This window comes from Bolinopsis microptera, chromosome 8, assembly GCF_026151205.1.
Source record: "Bolinopsis microptera isolate Bmic1 chromosome 8, MBARI_Bmic_1.0, whole genome shotgun sequence".
NCBI classification, from domain to species: Eukaryota; Metazoa; Ctenophora; class Tentaculata; order Lobata; family Bolinopsidae; genus Bolinopsis; species Bolinopsis microptera.
The window spans coordinates 10,025,116-10,044,455 of record NC_087079.1 but is presented as its reverse complement, the minus strand read 5'-3'; the positions used below and the strand labels follow the sequence as shown (position 1 = coordinate 10,044,455).

Below are 19,340 nucleotides of genomic sequence, written 5' to 3'. Positions count from 1 at the left end.
TTTTCGGAAAAACACAATTTGTTTCGTGGAGAGGCTATATATATAAGTTAATCATTTCTTGCGGTATCGGGTTGAAATTTTGCTCGCCGTCTATTCACATCTATTTCAAGGTGTGTGTAAAATCTTGATATCGTATCTAAAAAGGCTGGTGTGTTATAAAGTTTTAAAGTTTAAAAAAGTCAAAAAGTTGAAATTGTCCTTTTCAGACTTATTTTAACCAAAAAGTCAGTCAGTGAAGATCGGATTGATTTGATGGTTAACATGAACTTGTTCTCTGAATTCTGGCACAGTTTTTGATAACCTCAAAAATGTTTTTCCTCATTTATCTTCAGATCTATTGGACTTCAAAGCCAAACAACAAATTTAGGCACATTTTTCGTTTTTCATATTTACTGATTTTTCTAAAATTTTGATAGGAATGTGCTAGCGACTTTTTGAAGGACGCAAAATAACCGCAACTAGCACATTCATATATGAGTTATGAACAACAAAACACCCTAAAATGCTTCCCTTTGAAGTTATGGGAGAAAATGTGATTTTTTATGATCTGCAAAGCCAAACTAGATCTAACTTTAAAGTAACACAAAACCAGGATGTCATAATAGGATACACAGATGGCTCCAAGGATGAAAAAGACAACACAGGATTTGACTTTCATATCATTGACCCAAGGGAAGGCTCAGGTTATTCGGAAACACGGCAAGCTGAATAACTCAAACTCTGTATTCCAAGCAGAAACCTTTGCCATTAACAGACTGGCCCTTAACTTACTAGATAAAGACACACAAAACAAAAACATAATCATTTACTCCGACTCTCAAGCCGCTATCAAAGCACTTGACAAAACGATCATTAAACACATTACAATCAAAACTTGCCATGAAAACCTTACACAATTGGCTAACAAAGGCAATTAAACATCTAGACAAACAAGACACAGCAATTCTCACTAAAATCTTAACTGGACACAACAACCTCAACAACCATGCCTTCCGAGCAAAACTTGCAGACAGCCCAAAATGTGACTACTGTAAAGACGCTGAGGAAAATGAAACTGCTATGCACATCCTACTAGACTGTGCAGCCTTCACAAAAGAAAGACAATACACCTTTGGAAAACCCATTCTCACATTAGAAGAACTACTAAAAAATAAAGACACAAAAAAACACATTACTAAAAACATAATCAAATTCTTCACAAAATCTGAAACCCTATCCAAAAAGAGAGATCTTCCAGCCTCCCCACGACACTGAAATCCTGTGAACCTCTCACAAGCACGTCCAATTATAACTCGATCAAATAATAACCACAAAACTAAACCCAAACAATTCCTCGCAGAAACTTTAGGAGGTGGGACAGAATTTCTGAGGGTCTTTCACTGTCCCAACTCATGATTAGTATGGAATGACTCTCACGAGGAAAATGGTCAGTTGGCTGCCCGTACATCTGGCCATTAATTCTCGGGACGATTATGTCTTATAATAATAATTCTGCTCTGTTGCTTTGATTTCAGTGGCAGACATATTGCCCCACAGGTCGCTGGGAAGTCCTCATGTGCACAGCCAGTACAGAAAGGACGATACTTAAGGATCCGCGAGGGCTTGAAGGCTTATCCAGATAGCCCATTATTCGCACCTATCTCCGTGGATTCCCTTAGAAGGGAGGCCGAACGGCGAACCTCTACCAGTAAGAAATTTTGAGGTCCTACTCCGGAGGAGAAACCCGGTTACGGATTAAAGCCGTCCAGGACTAAACAGTAACAGTAACAGAATGCTGCATTTTAGTGCATCTCCGTTAGGCGCCCGCTAGCCATCCGCTGGCTTTTCTGTAACTTAAATCAGGCAATACGGACCCGTGAGTTAGTATGCATAATTTAATCCCAATAAGTTGAGGAAGACAATGCTCAGGCCACACTACTGCTCAGTAGCAGTGAGGGCACTAAACCACCTTGTGAAAAAAATGGGCATCTCTTGAGCTCTTGCTAACTTACCTTCCATAAATACTAAATTGGCTGGAATTTTGTGTTTGATTGAGGAAATACAATGCCCTTATTGTTGCTTAATGAAGTCAAGGTATTGGGTTCTTCTCCCACTGACGCATCGAAGTTACTACCAATTACTATGTTAAACCATTTTCATCTGAAGTAATGAACAGTGAAACATATTGATCAGAGTGATGGCTAAGTTCTAATATTCCTTAGCTGTTTAGCATAACCAGCTCCCTGTTAAAGGAAAATCAATCAAAATGGCTAGTTTCTATTGGTTTAAATCATAGATTTGCATGCCCCCCCCCCCCCCCCTAAAATGGCGCACAGCAGGGTCAGCGGGACCTTCGTTACACCACTGCTTCAGCTTTCTGTGCAGAAGGTCCAGGGTTCGAATCCTTTCGCCACCTAGCCTAGGGAGATAGCTAAGGATCTGTTTGACCAATATGGGGTTGCACATTTGTGTAATTATGCGATGTTTTGTTCGTTGACTCGAATGATCAGAAGAAGGTGATTGAATGTAAAATCAAGAGGGGCCAGCCCTAAGATCAAGAATCATTCTTAGATACCCCTCCAATATATCTACACTATATTGTACTTAAATATACCATAACAGGGTCTGGTAGTTCAGTGGCATTGATAATTTGCCATTAGAGGCGTATGAGTGCAGGTTAGAGTCGCTTGTGCCATCGATCGCAATGGTAAGCTATTAGCTAAAGACTCCACTACACTAGGTCTATGCAGCCCCACCATTCAACTCAGCATAGTCAGGAAAACTGAGATATATTATTAAATGTGAAGGTTCCCCTTCATCACACATACATTGGACTCCAGAACTTGGAGTGCACTGTAAACAACATAAATTTACGATTCGTATCATCAAGGTATGCAGTCGTAACTTTAAAATAGTTATTCCAAAGCAAAGTTGAATTTGAAAAAGTTATGCTGATAAATTGTCAATATTATATGGGTTTCAAAAAAATTCACTACTGATTATCTTTATTTTGCTGGCACAAATAAAAAGCACAAAAGCACAACAAATATGTTAATTTATGATTTATATTGACGGATGTAACTCGTATACATTTCTTCGAAGTTGCGCGCGCCGCTTTCTTCTCGAGCCAAGTGCTACGAAGTAGCGCGCGCCGGGCTAGTCCATTAACAATGGACAATGATTAAATTTATAGTTCTTAAAATCTCGGAAACGCTAAAACGATGTGGTATAATTAAACTCAAAAAGTTTTAAAATGACTGATTTACAAATAAATATTCATTTTACTCAATCATTTTACTATGGCATGTAATTCAAACTCTCAAAAAGTTTCAATTTGATAGTCAATATTTTATTAAACAAATTAAATCATATTTATTTTGCACCGAGGTGTGGGCCCGCCGCGCGGCCATATTGTGGCTTTTGCCATCCTCATGCATATGTGGCAAAAAGCGAATTTTTATTTCACTGCGAGAAGTTTGATTAGGTTTTTAAAATAATAAAATGTTTTGATAAATTTTAAATAAATATATTGTATTTGTTAACGGGTAATACTTGTAAAATATTTGTTCCATATCTGAGTCCAACTCGGCGCGCGTCCTGGTACGTTGTAAACTTACTAGTTTTGTTTCGAAAAAAGTTTTTAAACATTTTTGTCCGATTTTTTATAAATTTTTGCAACAAATATACAAATGTACCAAAATATTTTTAAAATGGCCACGCAGCACCAAGCACAAACACGCATTTTTTTGCGACAAATTTGTAATTTTTTTAATTAAACAATTTTGATACGTTGACACACGTTTTATACCTCACCAAGTACTTAAAAGAGCCATGCAAGAAGGCAAACTCATAAAAATATTGTTCGCGCAATTTTAAAACTATTCGTTTTGGGATTAAAATACATTTGTCTTATTTTTTTTGAATTGCACCCATCGATATATTGGATAATTGCCGATCGTAAACAGTAAAGCAGAATCATTTAATTAAAAGCATTAATCTTAGTTTGAATAGATTTTCTGTAAATTTTACAATATATACTGAGGTTTCTATACTTGACACTGTATGTAGGGACCTCCTTCTGCACAAAATCACATGCCTTGGAATAACTGGAAACTTCTTCAATTGCCTAAGTGATATGTATAGAAACTCAATAGCTCATATAAAAATCTCCAAACTCTTGTCCCCTAATATTGACATTGGAAAAGGAACAGAGCAGGGACACCCCCTATCACCGGACCTTTTTAAAATCTATATCAACGACTTGTCATCTCTCCTGAAATCTGTTGGTGATTATCCTATTCTAGCTGACGTCCTAATATCACATCTGCTCTGGGCTGACGATCTTGTCCTACTTGCCCTAAGTCCCAAGGCCTTGCAAGACAATATAAACATCCTATTCGACTTCTGTAACTCTATGGGCCTTGAAGTAAACATTAAAAAAACCAAGATTATCATATTCTGCCCTCCTAAAAGAAAACAATCCTATGAAACATTCATTTTGGGAGGCCAGCCCATCCAACACACCGAAAAATACTGCTATCTTGGCATTATATTCCACAGAAATGGATCTTTTACAGCAGCAAATACTGAACTGAGGGCCAAGGCTCTCCGTGCTTTCTATGGCCTCAAAGGCAATATCGTCAAAGATGCCCTCTCTCACCGTTCCCTAAACATTCTATTTGACTCTCTAATAAAACCGATACTGCTCTATGGCTGCCAAATCTTATGTCCTCACTCAAAAACCATGAGATACCTCTCCAAAACAGATAGCAAAGCCAACCCCCAGCATACTCTCAGGTACATCTCACAAGACCACTATGAAAGATTCCACCTTAAGTTTATCAAGTGGTCCTTGTCTGTCCATTCAAAAGCATCAAATATAGGCTGCTGGGGCGAAAGTGGGCGCCACCCCCTCTTCTTTGAAGCCTGCAAACTTGCAATAGATTTCTATAGTCGCCTTGAAAGCACTGAAAATGAACTTCTCTCCGCTGCATTTCACGAGCAGATTATGCTGGGCCTTCCTTGGTACACCAACATCTCTAATCTTCTCACCAAATATAACTTCCCCCACTCATCCTCTTCAAAATCCAAGCTCTACCCAAATCAGTCACAACATGAGGGAAGAATTTGTGGATACCTGGAAATCTGCCAAGGCATCCTCACCTAAATTAGAATTCTACAATCAAATTAAACATGATTTTGAACCAGAAACATACTTAGGAGTGGTCAAGATCCCCGATGCTCGGAAAAGCTTAACAAGGTTTCGTATTAGCTGCCACAATCTTTACATTGAGAGGGGCCGTTACGAAACCCCCCTAGTACCAAGAGAACATCGATGGTGCACTTTTTGCTTTTTCAGCAAGGGGCTTAGGCCTATTGAGGACGAAATTCATGTTCTAACTGACTGTTTACTCTACTCCTCAGTTAGAGAAAAATTTAACTTCCATCCCAAAAATATTACTGACCTAGCCGGTTTGCTATCCGATAAAACACTAGACCCTACAAAATTTACTGCCACAGCAAGAGCAATCCATTCAATTCTCTCTGTGAACGAAAATTTTACAGCCTACTATAAGAGCCCAGATTTCCACTCAAATACTGGCCAATGCATAATGCTATAGGACCTCAAAAATAGTATTATAAAACATTTCTATTTTATCCCTACACATTTGTAAATAACTAGAATTGTGTAACCTTAAATTATTTCAGAATTATAACTATTGTGAATTCAATAAAATAATTATCACTTTTGTATCCTTGTATCCTTGTATCCTTGTATCCTACACATTTATCATTGATTTGTGGGCTGCCCCTTATTTAACCTTCAGCCATGATATTCTGGTTATACTTTGTTCACAATTCTTTTTTTTTATTTGAAAATTCAATTAATTATTATATATATAAATCAAGCGTTACATTTCAGCCATGCAAAATTACAATGACATATCACATATTTTGGTATACTAATTGATAAATGGAACTGCAATATAAGTTGCTTAATGTTTGGCCGGATGACAACTAACTAAAAGAAAAAAATAAACTTGATTACATAATAATTAATTCGGCTGAACCAACACATAGCAAGAGCCACATTAACGTTGGGGCCGTCTACCAAATTTGAATTACATACAATAACAAAAAAATCAAACATATCCTAAATAATTATATATGGGTTTTGTTCATTACAATTCCGTCACAACTGATAGAAGAAAAAAGAATAGGTCAAGCGGATAGGAAATTGGACGGCAGAATTGTAACCAACAAAAACACATTTCAGAGAAACATAAGACTGATGAGCTAGTCTGGCCAGACTGTATCGGCAGCCCAGAGGTACTTGATCAGATTGGCCTTAAAAGTAGAAATCCGCTCTGACTGCCGGATACATACTGGTAGACTATTCCATTTCAGCATAGATCTATGAAAGAAGCTATTTCGGAAGGCATCCGAGCAGGGCACAGTGGTACTCATGTAAGTTGAAGTATCCGACCTATCAATTATTTGAGCATTGTGCCTAGTGTATCGGGTGCCCTCTGGACGGCATAGGACTATATAGGTAGGAAGCGAAACTGGGATTATGCTATTCACTATTTTATAGAAGGTCATAAGATCGTTATAAATAAACTTCTGCATGACAGGGAGAATATTTAGCTTCTTTTGCTCTGTAGCAAGTTTATCGTCATTATAACTGGAGTAGGGTTCACCATTGATCCATTTAATAGCCCTCTTTTGGATAGCAACAAACTGTTGAAGATGAGTTGCAGATTGAGGGGACCATATGACAGAACAATGTTCAAATATAGACCTAATTAACGCCAAATAGAACGATCTTTTCTGCCTTTTATCAGTAGTGAAATGACATGTTCTCTTAAGTAGTCCAAGTCTGGAGTTAGCTTTGGAAACAAGCGCTTTACATTGTGCACCCCAATTAAACCTGGAGTTTATTGCGACTCCTAAATCTGACTGAGAGGGCACAAAGTCAATATCACTTCCAGAAAGTTTATAGAAGAAGGTATTGAATGGCAAGTTATCCAGCACGTTTCTTTGCAGGGACACAGAGAGGGCTTTGCACTTTTGTGGATGGAACTTCATTCGATTTCTCACTGACCAATCATACAATCTATTGATGTCATTTTGGATTATGTGATGGTCAGGGTAACCAAGAATCTCCCTCCAAATTTTAGTGTCATCTGCATAAAGGGCGATATTGGTGCCTTCAGAGACACAGGAGAACATGTCATTTATAAATATTACAAACAATAGAGGGCCAAGTATAGAACCTTGAGGGACACCAGACCGAACTGGTAGAGAGGAAGACGTTTGGCCTCCTATCACTACTTGTTGTTGTCGCCCCTCAAGATAGGACTTGATAAATTTAAGCATTAGTCCATCGACTTTAAAAATATTCTTTAATTTACTTAAAATGAGGTCATGCGAAACGCTATCAAAAGCTTTCGCAAAATCAAAATATATTATATCAGTCCTGGACCTGTTGTTCAGTGCAAGTGCAAGATTGTCTGTGAAAGGTATCATTTGGGTTGTGCATGAACGTTCATTAACAAAACCGTGTTGTCGGTCATCCAACAGATCAGAACATGCAGCGTATAATGCAGTCTTTATGCACCTTTCAAAGACTTTCATTACAAGAGATGTTAACGAGATAGGCCTGTAGTTCTCAACCGAAGACTTATCACCCCTTTTGTGCACTGGTACTACAAGTGCCAGCTTCCAATCAGGGGGTATGCATCCGCTTGAGAAAGACAGGTTAAATAAAACACTAAGTGGGTATGCAAGGCTTTGGGCACAGTTTTTGAGGACTTTCCCATGAATCCCATCAGGGCCAGGGGCCTTGTTAGGATTTAACTTTTTAAGTATCGAAACAGAACATCTTCTCTATTAAACACAAGACTGGAAAAACAATCATCACGAAAATCTATGTCAATGCCATAATCGCTCTCTTGAGAAAACTGCTCATAAAAATATTCGTTAAAAAGGGCAGCTTGATCAGATGGATTGTTTCGAAAGCGATTATGATATTTAACAGTTTCAAAAATTTGCTAGCACACTTATTGAATTAATACTTGGCTGTTGTTCCCCTTGAATTTTTACTGAAAGATGCACCTACAACATCCTAGAACTGACAGGGCTACCTGATTCTAGACATTAGGTTTAGATCTAATGACGTCTTTAGCGCACTTTAGAATTGAATGCTCAAGCAGGACTTGAAACCATAACCTTCTGATAACATATATGAAAGAATATCAATATTTCTCTCAAAATTGAGTGTTACCAGTGCAGCTGCAGTGGTGTAACGTTGCATGTTGGCGCCCTTACCTGAGAAAAAGCAAACGTCATCTTCTTACAGCGTTCAATGTCTGTGTGAAGGTAAAATGATGACATCCTCTGGATCAGGCAGAGGTTGAGTGTTATCGGGATTACTTCTGTAGTAGTTGTACAGCAATACTAAGGTAATGGGACTACTGCAGACCCTCTACCGGCCAAACCTTGTTAACAAAGCCGCAGTCAAGGTTTGGTGAACGGTAGTTAAAAGCGCTTAAGGGACATAAGTCAAAGTGGTAGAGCAACATCATGTAGTGGACATCTTGAGAAATGAGTAATAGGTAGTAGAATGTAATGTAGTAGAATGTAAGGTTGCTCCTTCATAGATCGTCTTATTCTCCGATTATAAATTGACATCAAGTCTTGAAAATTATTAGAGAATAATTTAGTTGCAGCGTGCCACATGGCTAGCTAAACTGCAAACCCTACCCATTGCTGAGCAAGGCCTTTATCTTCTCCGACATCATGTCCACTACAAACCTTGACTGCGGCTTAGTTAACAAGGTTTGGCCGGTAGAGGGTCCGCAGTGGTCCCATTACCTTAGTATTGCTGTACAAATACTACAGATCATTCTTTTAAATGGAAATTTATGAATTTTCATGAACATATCCAGTGATGACAATGTTGTAATGAGGATGCAACACGTCATTCTATTTATAAAAAAATCAGACATTTATAAATCTACATTATATTGTATACTATTTTGTTTCTAGTAAAAATATTTTCATTTTTTCAAACTGTTTTTTATTGCCCATTCAATTTAGTTTGTGATGGATCAAGACGAGTTGGTATCAACGTTCTGTGGCATTGCTGACTGTGACCCTGAAAGAGCAAAATTCTTCCTTGCTGCATCTAATTGGGAGCTTGAGGTTAGTGTTTCAAATGGTGGTGATGTAAAATTTTCTAATTAATTATTGATTCATCGTCAATACTTTTGTAAATTTTTACATGCTAATGTGTATCATTCTAAAGTTTTCCATCTTTTGTTGCAAGAAAGTCTACAATTTCAGTCTGCATTGAACACGTTTTTGGATCCATCTGGTATGGATGCTCAAGATGAGGTCCAAGAAATACCTGCTCCCCCAACAACCACTGCTAGTCAGCCTCCTGTAACTACCGGTACTAGCACTGGTAGTCAACCTCCTACTTTGAGAGAAATTGCCTCTGGAGGTCAACCCTCATCACGAGATCCACCAAGGTATTTTTATTTTTATCTCTGCACAAATTATTCATAAATGAATATTATATGAATTTGCTCCAATTTTTAATCAATTCGGTGTATGTTAGTGATGAGAAAGGATAATTTTATTATTTTAAAACACCAATCAATTGTTTTTTTGTTTAAATTATTAAAAAGGTTAATCTCTTATTTATCCAGGTTTGGCACAATAGCATCATTAAACACTGGAGATGATGACTCTTCAGATGATGAAACTAACAAACATTACGCGGGAGGTAGTGAACACAGTGGACAACTCATTAAAGGGAACAAAGACAAAATCAAAGTTACAGATGTTTTTAACTCTGCCAAAGAGTAAGTATAGCTAATTATAAAGATCATCAGGCAAAAAAAATGAGTCTTCAGAGCTTCCTCCCAGTTTAGTCCAATATTCACTAAAAATTATAACTATCACAGGCATGGTGCAGAAGTTGTAGAAGATCAAGGAAAACCGAGTCGTGGGCAGAACTTTGGAGCGTTTGGTGGGGGTGGTTTTAAACTTGGCGACTCTTCTTCAACTTCAGAACCCATACCTTCTGGTAAGATTTAGATGCCACAGTACAATTCAGTTCTGTCCCTAATAGTTCATTTTGTTGAACATTTTGCAGTTCTCAAACAAACACCATAATATTATATTCACTGCTTGTTGACCTTTCTTACCATGATTTGCCAGACCAGCCAGACAAAACATTTTTAGTTAAAAGTTGTGTGATTCACTTTAGCAGCAGTTTCACAAAGTCATCCCCAGCGCGAAGAGCAGCTCCAGCTCAGGAACAAACAAGCACTATAACGTTTTGGAAAGGAGGCTTCACTGTGGACGATGGTCCTCTCCGCAAGATGGAGGATCCTGCTAACAAGGAGTTTCTTAGTGCTGTCATGAGGGGGTAAATATTGTTAACAATATTAACTAAATCGTTAATCTCGCACATTCGACTATTTTGTTGAAGCTTCCGTAATTTCATTTGCATGGCTTATAAACTTTTATATATTTTTGATATGTTTACGAGGGGTAAATGTTGTAACTTTTAACTCAATCTCCCAAACTCCACGACAATGTACTCTTCTATTACAACTTCCCTACTTTCGTTGGAACCTTCGTAACATGTGTACAATCTCAGTGAAATCCCACAAGAGTTAGTGAGACAGGCACAAGGAGCTGAAGTCCATGTTAACATGGTGGACAAGAGAACTGAGGAGTTTGTTCCTCCTAAACCCATCCTTAGACCTTTCTCTGGTATTTTTATTTAATTTTGGTTGTGATTTGTGTGAATTTAGTGGACTCCAATATAATAGTAGGTCAAGGACTGACTTAAATTTATCTGTTCCCTTGCCTATCTATTAATCTAACAAACAAACAGGCGAGGCACAGGCAGTTGATGGTAAGTAATTGCTGCTCCAATCAATGTGTAGTTACTGTGGGTTGGGTAGATTATTAATAATTATTGAAGATTATCTTAAGTTCGTTACACTATCTGAACACGTAATTCAGAACCACAGTCCGAGACTCAGGACGCACAATGTGAATATATTATCCATCACATTTCCTCAGGACAGTGGCAGTGATGGTTATTAGTTTATGTAAATAATAAATAAATAAATTCTAACATTTATTACACGCTTCGACATTAAAATATACCCAACAAAGATGTACATTAAAGTCATTCAAGCGAGACTTAGTGTTGAAATAGCAAGATTATGGACTTTTTAAACAGTTCAGATTTTATGAACAAATATTTGTATGAAGTTACCAAAATTATGCACTTTCATATCAGTTCAGACATTATGGACAAATATTAGAAATATTATCAAAAGCTAGTTGGAAATAAAACGTCTTTAGGGCATTTTAAAAACATTCTACAGATGATAATGATCTCACTGAGTAGGGTAGTTCATTCCAAATTTTTGGTCCACAAAACATAAATGCAGCATCTGTTCGTCTGAAATGAGGAGCAGGAGGAACTTTCAACAAATAAAAGTCATCATCTAGTCTGGAACTTTGTCTTCGTACTTCCCTTAGATTGACGTGTCCTTGTAAGTACTGAGGGGCTATGTTATTAAGACACTTGAAGACCAGAAGTGATATTTTGAACTTAATTCTGAACCGAACAGGCAGAAAGTGGAGCTTTTTGAGGTAAGGCATGATAGGTTCACGTATCTTTTTTCCGTAAAGACCAAAGATAAATCTAGCAGCATTGTTCTGTATCTTTTGTAGCTTATGAAGATTCTTTTCTGTTATTCCATAATAGACTGAGTTGCAGTAGTCTATGAAACAGAGGATATTGGAGTGAACTAACTGAACTTTTAGGTCATGGGAAAGCTTCGAACCGATTCTTGCTAAGTCCCTTTGATTCAAATAACATACTTTGGAGACAGCATTTATTTGAGAGTCCAGATTCATTTGGTGATCGAAAAGGAATCCCAGGTTCTTGGCCTTGCTAACAGGGCAGATTGAGAGGTCTCCTAAATCCATTGTCTGGATTGGGCTGACATATGGTCCTATATCAATGAACTCTGTTTTTTCATCATTTAGTTTTAGGAAGTTAACTGTCATCCATTGCTTTATCTCCAGAAAGCAATTTTTCACAGCCGTTAAATCAGGATTAGAACTGTGAACATCAAAAGTAAAGTACACCTGTGTGTCATCTGCATACAAATGTATCGAGAAACCATATTTTGTGACAATTTCTTCAAGATCTCTGGTATACAATATGAACAGTAGTGGTCCTAAAATGGATCCTTGAGGTACACCAATATCCAGATAGCCTTCAGAAGATGTGGCTTTTTTTTACTTTAACCTTGAATGTGCGATTATTAAGGTAACACTGTAACCAGCTGAGTGCTAGTTCTGTAATACCATACGCATTCTTGAGTTTCGTAAGAAGAAGGTTATGGTTTATGGTGTCGAAAGCAGCTGATAGATCTAAGAGTAGAAGCACAACATTCGATTTGCTGTCAATCATCATTAGAATATCATTATGTATTTTGGTAACTGCAGTTTCACAACTATGGAATTTTCTATAGCCTGATTGATATGGGGAAAACAGGTTGTTGACATCAGCATATTCATTTAATTGGCAATGAACTACTTTTTCTAGTATTTTGGACAGATAAGTTAGATTGCTAATCGGTCGATAGTTTTTCAGCTCATCAACATCTAAGGTAGGTTCTTGAGTCCAGGCCTAATAGATGCTTCTTTTAGGGCAGATGGAAACTTTCCGACTCTTAGTGATTCATTCACGATGTAATGGATGATTGGGAGAAGCTCGGGTAAGCAGTTCTTGAAGAGCCACATTGGTATGACATCGAGTACGCTTGATTTATTGGGAAGACTCTTAATTAAGGTTTCAAGGTCTGATAATGAGACTTCCTTAAACTGATTAAGTCTACACTTTGCATTATCTATCGAAGTAGAGTCTTTGGTACCTTGACCGTTTAGGGAAGTATTTTGAATTTCCTTCTCAATATTAGAGTAAATGGTCTTTACTTTTTGATCGAAGAAAGTCTTGAGTTTGGCAGCCACTTCGATATCTTCACCATTTGGCAATTTGTTGGAGCCATATTCCTTATCTAAAAGTTTATTTATGACTTAATAGGTCCCTTTCGAGTCTCCTTTGCAAGAACTGAGCTGTTTATCATAGTAGCCATCCCTAGCTCGATTGATAGTGATTTCTGCGTCAACACATTTTTCAAAATGAGTAGTTTTAAACTCATCATTCTCTGGATACTTTTTGGCTTTTCGTTTTGCCCTTCTCCTCTCTCTGACAGCAATTTGACATTTATTATCCCAAAAATCAGACTTTTCAGCAGTAAATCGTTTCGTAATAAGTGGGGCATGTTTGTCTAGCACCTGTTCAAGGACATTTTGATAAAGGTTCACAGCCTCGTCTAAGGATTGATATTCAGAAAGGTTAAGCTCTGAACAAAACAGATCTTCCCTGAACTTATCGATGTCAATTTTGCTTAGCTCTCTGACATCTTTTTCTTCATATGTACGAGCTTTATGAAGATCGAATGTGACTGGGACCTGAAAACTTACTAGATAGTGATCAGAGCTGGTACCAGTGCTTGTCTCTACCATCATATCTGTTACAGACAATGAGTCACTTACACAGCCTAGAGTAAATAACAAGTCCAGTGTCCCGCCGGAGATGTGAGTAGGAGAGTCGACATGCTGAAGGAAGCCTTTACTCTCACAAAGAGCAATAAAGTTCTGGGCAACATTATTGTATATGTCTTCAACATGGAAATTAAAGTCACCACAAATAATTGGAGATCCAGTTTTAAGCAGAAGATTGTCCAGGTATCCATCAAAGTCATCCATAAACTTAGATATTTTTGTTTCATCATATTTCGCTTTGGCCTGAGTGCTGCGATAAACTACACATAGCCTGATAATCTCATCAGCAGTTTTAATGACACATTCAAGTACTTCAAAAGATGAATATTTAGTAACATCATTGCGTACAGGCGATATCATTTTGGGGTTGAAGAGAAAACCAACACCACCTCCCCTACCTCTTCGAGGGGCACTGATAATATCGAACCCAAAATCACGGATTTCGGCAAACTTTGCCCGATCATTAGTTTTTAGCCAAGTTTCCGTGATACAACAGATAGAAATCGAGTTATCTTTAAGCATTTCTAGTACGCCACAAGTTTTGTTGCATAGAGACCTTGCGTTGAAACAACCAATAGAAAGCTGTGATTTCTGTCGATTAGCACCTAATTTCACATTACGTTTTTTGAAATAAAGTCAGTGTTAGCAGAAATACGTTTAGTTTCTCTTACCAACACAGGACAATCGTAAGCTGCCGCATTATGTGTTCTTGAATTCTCGGCATCATTAGTGTGTGTTGAAGCCAAACATCGAGCACAGGCATGTTTGTCCTTCTTCTGCTTAAATTGACATGCTGAAGACCGGTGACTTCCCATACAGTACATGCAGGTAGGATGTTTATTTGTTTTGACTTCATTACAGTCAACAGAAGTGTGTCCAATCATTTGACAATGATAACACTGTTTGATGTAGAAGCGATCAGTTACCTTGTATCTGCGACTACCTAAATAGAGAGATCCTTGTTGTTGGTTAAAGAGGACTCTATAGACAGATGGTGATAGTTTGATTCCAATAGTGAGCTCTATGCGTTCCTGCTTATCGTTGGTGAAACGTTTTATCTTATTGAGATAGACAATACTGATAGTGTGCCCTGCTTCATACAAATCTTTGATGGACGAGTTTTTCTCCACAATTTGGGCGACTAAGTGGTTCTTTTCAAGATCCCTAAGTTTATCGGCATCATTCCCTACAGCTGTAGTGTCTATATCGTCAAGAACTTCAGAAGAAACACCATAAATAGTAACTTTTGGCAGCATTTTGTTGCCATTCTTAGACTGATATCCATACGAATCTAAGGTATTTCCATCATTGAGAAGTGAAGTAGCCTTATCACGAATTTCAGCATTAGGGAAGCCAATTGAAACTTTCTTGTTGTTTTCATTACATCTGAGAAATACTACTTGACTGCTCTTTAATTTATCAGTAGCAAATTTTTTCACATTCGTCATTGTTGCAGCATTTACCGATTGTTCTTCTTTCGGGGACAGAATTAGAATCTCGGGTGATGAAGGTTGTGTACGTGTTGGAGCAATTGGAACATGTGGTGGTTGAGCAGATGGTGTGGAACTGTTTGAGTCGGTAAACAAACTGGAATAGAGAACGTCCTTTGTATGAGAAACAGTACCGGATTTTGTTACAACAGTGTTTACTTTATTGTCAATAACATCATTGATATTTTTCGTGAGGTCTTCTTTTAAAGATGAAAACTGTTCAGCAAATTGTTTCATAAAATCAACCTGATCTGAGGATCGCTCTTGAGCTCTCTCAGGTTTCTGGGACAGTTGTTCCTTCAGCAAGGTTTTAAGTTCAGACATCTCTTCCCTGAACTCCAAATTTATGGCATCTATTTTATTATCTAACAATCCTACCCGATCTACGGTAGTAGCAGCCCTCTTTTCCTCCTCAGCAGTACTACAATCATTACAGATAAATAGAAAGCGACCAAATCGTTTAGCATAAGATGAAGTGTTGTTCACAGCATGAGACAGGTGAGCAGTAAAAACCGTGGGCGCACTGACATTGCAAGTTTCATCACAGTTGATAGCATGAAAACTGTCCTTACACCAAAAACACTGTACAATGTCGGTACTTTTGACAACCTCATCATTCGAACAAGCTTTACATAAACCGTTGACGAGAAGATTCTTTGCAGAGTTATGAGCAGACTTTTCCATTGCAATTGTGTATTTGTACTTGTATAGATGTACAAAGGTAAAGTACAAACACCGTGCAGTAGCAGTGCAGTGGCAGTTAAAATTTCCGATTAAACAGAGATAAGGGAGCTCTGTTTTTCAACACGTAACAAAACTATATGTAATATAATAATGATAAGTTGATAATTTAAACATAAAGCTGTCCTTATCTTAATAAAACCCCCTCTTCTCAGGAAGTGGATTCAAGTTAGGAAGTCCAGTTCCTGAAGTGGTAACAAACTCGGGCCCCTCCCCACGCGCTCCCACTAACCCACCCACTGCTGCTTCTGTTGATGTGGACCAATCTGCCCCCGTTACTTCCATACAGGTTCATTCTTTAGTACAAATCGGAAACTTGTTTCTATAACACTGTAACAGTTACAGTCCTTGGTGAATACAATCCTTTTCATACGTACCATCATGGTGTCTCTGCACTGTTAGAGGTGACACATCTTGATTTGGAGATTTTCTACCAATCAGCAAGATATCCACCTACGGGTATATGCCTCACAGAATGGCTAGCCTCACAGAATGGCCAAATTTGTAAATGTTTTTGTAACTAATTTTTTGTATAAGACCGGTAGGTTTTGTGGATACCATATGAAACAAAAGTCTTCTGGCAACACTTCCTGTGGTGAAATCATTAACTAGGACCACATTTTCTGGCATAAATATTACTGTTTATGTAGAAATTTTGAGCACTGAAAATTTGTTTTCAAATTTTTGAACTAAGTTTGCATTTTGGTGAGAACTTCTGGCACCAGTATGACAGAAGATGTTCAAAGAATAGTATTCATCAAACAAAACGAACATTGTTCAATGTCGGAAGAAAAAAATGCTAAAATGGATACACGCCTCACAAAATGGCCAAAATATGCCTCACAAAATTTGTTCTCAAATTTTTGAACTAAGTTTGCATTTTGGTGAGAACTTCTGGCACCAGTATGACAGAAGATGTTTAAAGAATAGTATTCATCAAAAAAAAACGAACATTGTTCAATATAGGAAGAAAAAAACGCTAAAATGGCTACACACCTCACAAAATGGCCAAAATATGCCTCACAAAATGGCCAAAATTTAAAACTCCTTTTATTGATGTAGACATGTTAGTTTTGATGGTCTAAAGTATTCACAAGCTATTTATCATACAATAACACCCCAGATGGAGTGTTTTTACAGCCGAATGAAGGTTATAAATCATGAAATCAGGGAATATGAACAAAATGGCCATTTTTGGTGTAGGAAATTATGCCCTTTTTATTCAGTTCTAAGAAATTTCACCTATATGGGGGTGTTAACAAGGCATATTTATACCAGCAGCATGCCTGAAACAAGAGCCAAAGGTTTTAGAAAAATAAAATTTTCTCGTTTTCATTTTTTTTTGGCCATTTTGTGAGGCATTTTTTTTTGTTTGTGAAATAATTTTTCACAGCTCAGTTTTTTTGTGAGTTTTAGGTTATTACCCCATTCCTTAATAGGTTTTCTAACAACGTGTGGTGATAGAAATTTAAAAAGTATCTCCATCAAAAAATTATAGAAGTTCAGATTTGGCCATTCTGTGAGGCATGTTTTTTTGGAGGAAGATTCTCCGGCCAATTTTTCTCAAAGAAAAAATGGTTATGAGATTAAATCAACCCCCGGGAAGAAAAATATGAGTGTCAACTTAGCTTCTTATGAGATAAAAACTGGAATAAAGTGTGTTTTGTGATTTTGAGAGACCTTTCTTTTTTTTGGCCATTCTGTGAGGCATATACCCGTACATAATATAATTCTAAAACCCCGACCTCATTTCCCAGATTCGACTATCAGACGGTACGCGACTAGTCTCAAAGTTTAACCACACACACACGGTCGGGGACATCAGGAACTTTATCAACCTGTCTCGCCCGGGCGCGCCCACCGCGTACGCTCTCATGACTACATTTCCCAACAAAGTACTGTCTGAAGAGGGCTCCAGTATCGCGGACGCAGGACTGCTTAATGCTTGTATTGTGCAACGGAAGAGCTAGGGGCACTCAGGGGTGCTGGGTTGAGTAATGCATATATTTATAAATGATAGATTCTATTAATTTATGTTGTATTTGTAAATTTGTTTGATAAATTTTCAGATGCTTTTTTGATAAAAATTCATCTGGTCATGAATTGTAGATCAAATCATTAGTGGTTTGAAGGCTTTTTAAAAAGGAAGTTGTAGTTATAGAATATAGAAGTGGGTGTTCAAAAGGTTAAAACGCTATTTGTAAAAGCTCCTATTTTATTTGGGTTTATTGCTTGGGGTATATAATAAAGCTTTGAAGAGAAACTACACGAATGCCGTCATTATTCACAATCTGATGTGTTTCACTATCTAAACAAAGAACAAGGATGTACTGTCTGCAAACACACACCAAATTTCCTGAATATTTGTAAACAACAATGTGTTCTTTATCTTCACGGTCGTGTTAGGAAGTTTGGTAACGTTATCTAACATCTGGATAGTGACTTCCTGGTTGTTGATTCAATAGAAATTAAATTTCGAATTCTCCGCCTATGTCCTTTTTTTCTGAAGTTATCGCTCTCAGATATAAAAATATCCTTACAAAAATCTGTGCTCACAGTACAAAAATTCTGTGTACACAGTACAGTCGCTTGGCTATGTAATCGGTGTATTTTTGGTATAGCTGGGCCAATTAACTCGTCACTGGTAATGACTCCTAATTACAACCACGTTGCAGACAGTATGTATTTAGAAATGAAGGAAATGATATACCTGAATTGTTTATCTGGATTCACTGGTGGCACGTGTGGTATTGTTAGTTTTTAAATGGGCGAAACACTTAAAAAAGAGTTATAATTATATGGGATTCTCACACTTTGGGTCTGCAATGTTTTTGGGTTGGGCACAAAGCCTGCACTAATTACAATTTAATAAATTTGATGTCTATCAAAAGTTAAGTTGTTATTTGGTTTATATTATATACAAATTCTTACAGACTCTCACCTATTCGTTTTACTCTAGTACTTAGTTTCTGTTACCAGTTTTCTTTTTTTAATTCTTGAGTCCCATATTTATCATTAAACGTCTGCATTTCCAAAAAATTGTCACATTTACGATAACATAATATTTATATAATATTATATTATATAAGTCTGCATATTTGTGAAATAAGATAAGATAAGCCCCTAGCCAAGCAGTTTGTACCCCACATACAAATTACAGATAATATGTTATCACCCTCCCCTGTTGTCCTTCCGCATCATGATTACCGGGATTGAGAAAGTGTCTCGAATTACTATCGTGCGGTTTCCGAGCCAGATGCTAGATCCAATTAACTTAATCAGTCACAGCATGTGTGTATTCTCTTATCCTAGCAAGGATATTGTGCTCCTGGTATTTTATTATCTGTTCAAGTTCACATCTGTGTCTTGTTTTTACAGGTTCAATAATACAGGTTTAATAATACTACATTTGATCAGAGATCGCACATTTGTAGTTTTTATTTCAGTTTGGTTTTC

General features: G+C 37.4%; 1 protein-coding gene across 1 annotated transcript; it reads left to right on the top strand.

Annotated features, from left to right (window-relative positions):
- Positions 1 to 9,074: 9,074 nt before the first annotated feature.
- Positions 9,075 to 18,822, top strand: LOC134819623 (NSFL1 cofactor p47-like). Its single transcript, XM_063829647.1, has 8 exons — positions 9,075 to 9,186; positions 9,328 to 9,515; positions 9,696 to 9,851; positions 9,954 to 10,075; positions 10,285 to 10,420; positions 10,655 to 10,770; positions 16,040 to 16,173; positions 17,642 to 18,822. The coding sequence occupies exons 1-8, from the start codon at positions 9,088 to 9,090 to the stop codon at positions 17,852 to 17,854; spliced, it is 1,164 nt and encodes a 387-aa protein (XP_063685717.1). The 5' UTR covers positions 9,075 to 9,087; the 3' UTR covers positions 17,855 to 18,822.
- The last annotated feature ends 518 nt before the right edge of the window (positions 18,823 to 19,340 follow it).

What these genes read in the sequence shown, in the direction of transcription:
- LOC134819623 (XM_063829647.1), top strand. Translation starts at nt 9,088, where the DNA reads ATGGATCAAGACGAGTTGGTATCAACGTTCTGTGGCATTGCTGACTGT. An exon ending in CATCTAATTGGGAGCTTGAG is followed by an intron (nt 9,187 to 9,327) that starts GTTAGTGTTTCA and finishes CTACAATTTCAG; the next exon opens with TCTGCATTGAACACGTTTTT. An exon ending in GTTTTTAACTCTGCCAAAGA is followed by an intron (nt 9,852 to 9,953) that starts GTAAGTATAGCT and finishes TAACTATCACAG; the next exon opens with GCATGGTGCAGAAGTTGTAG.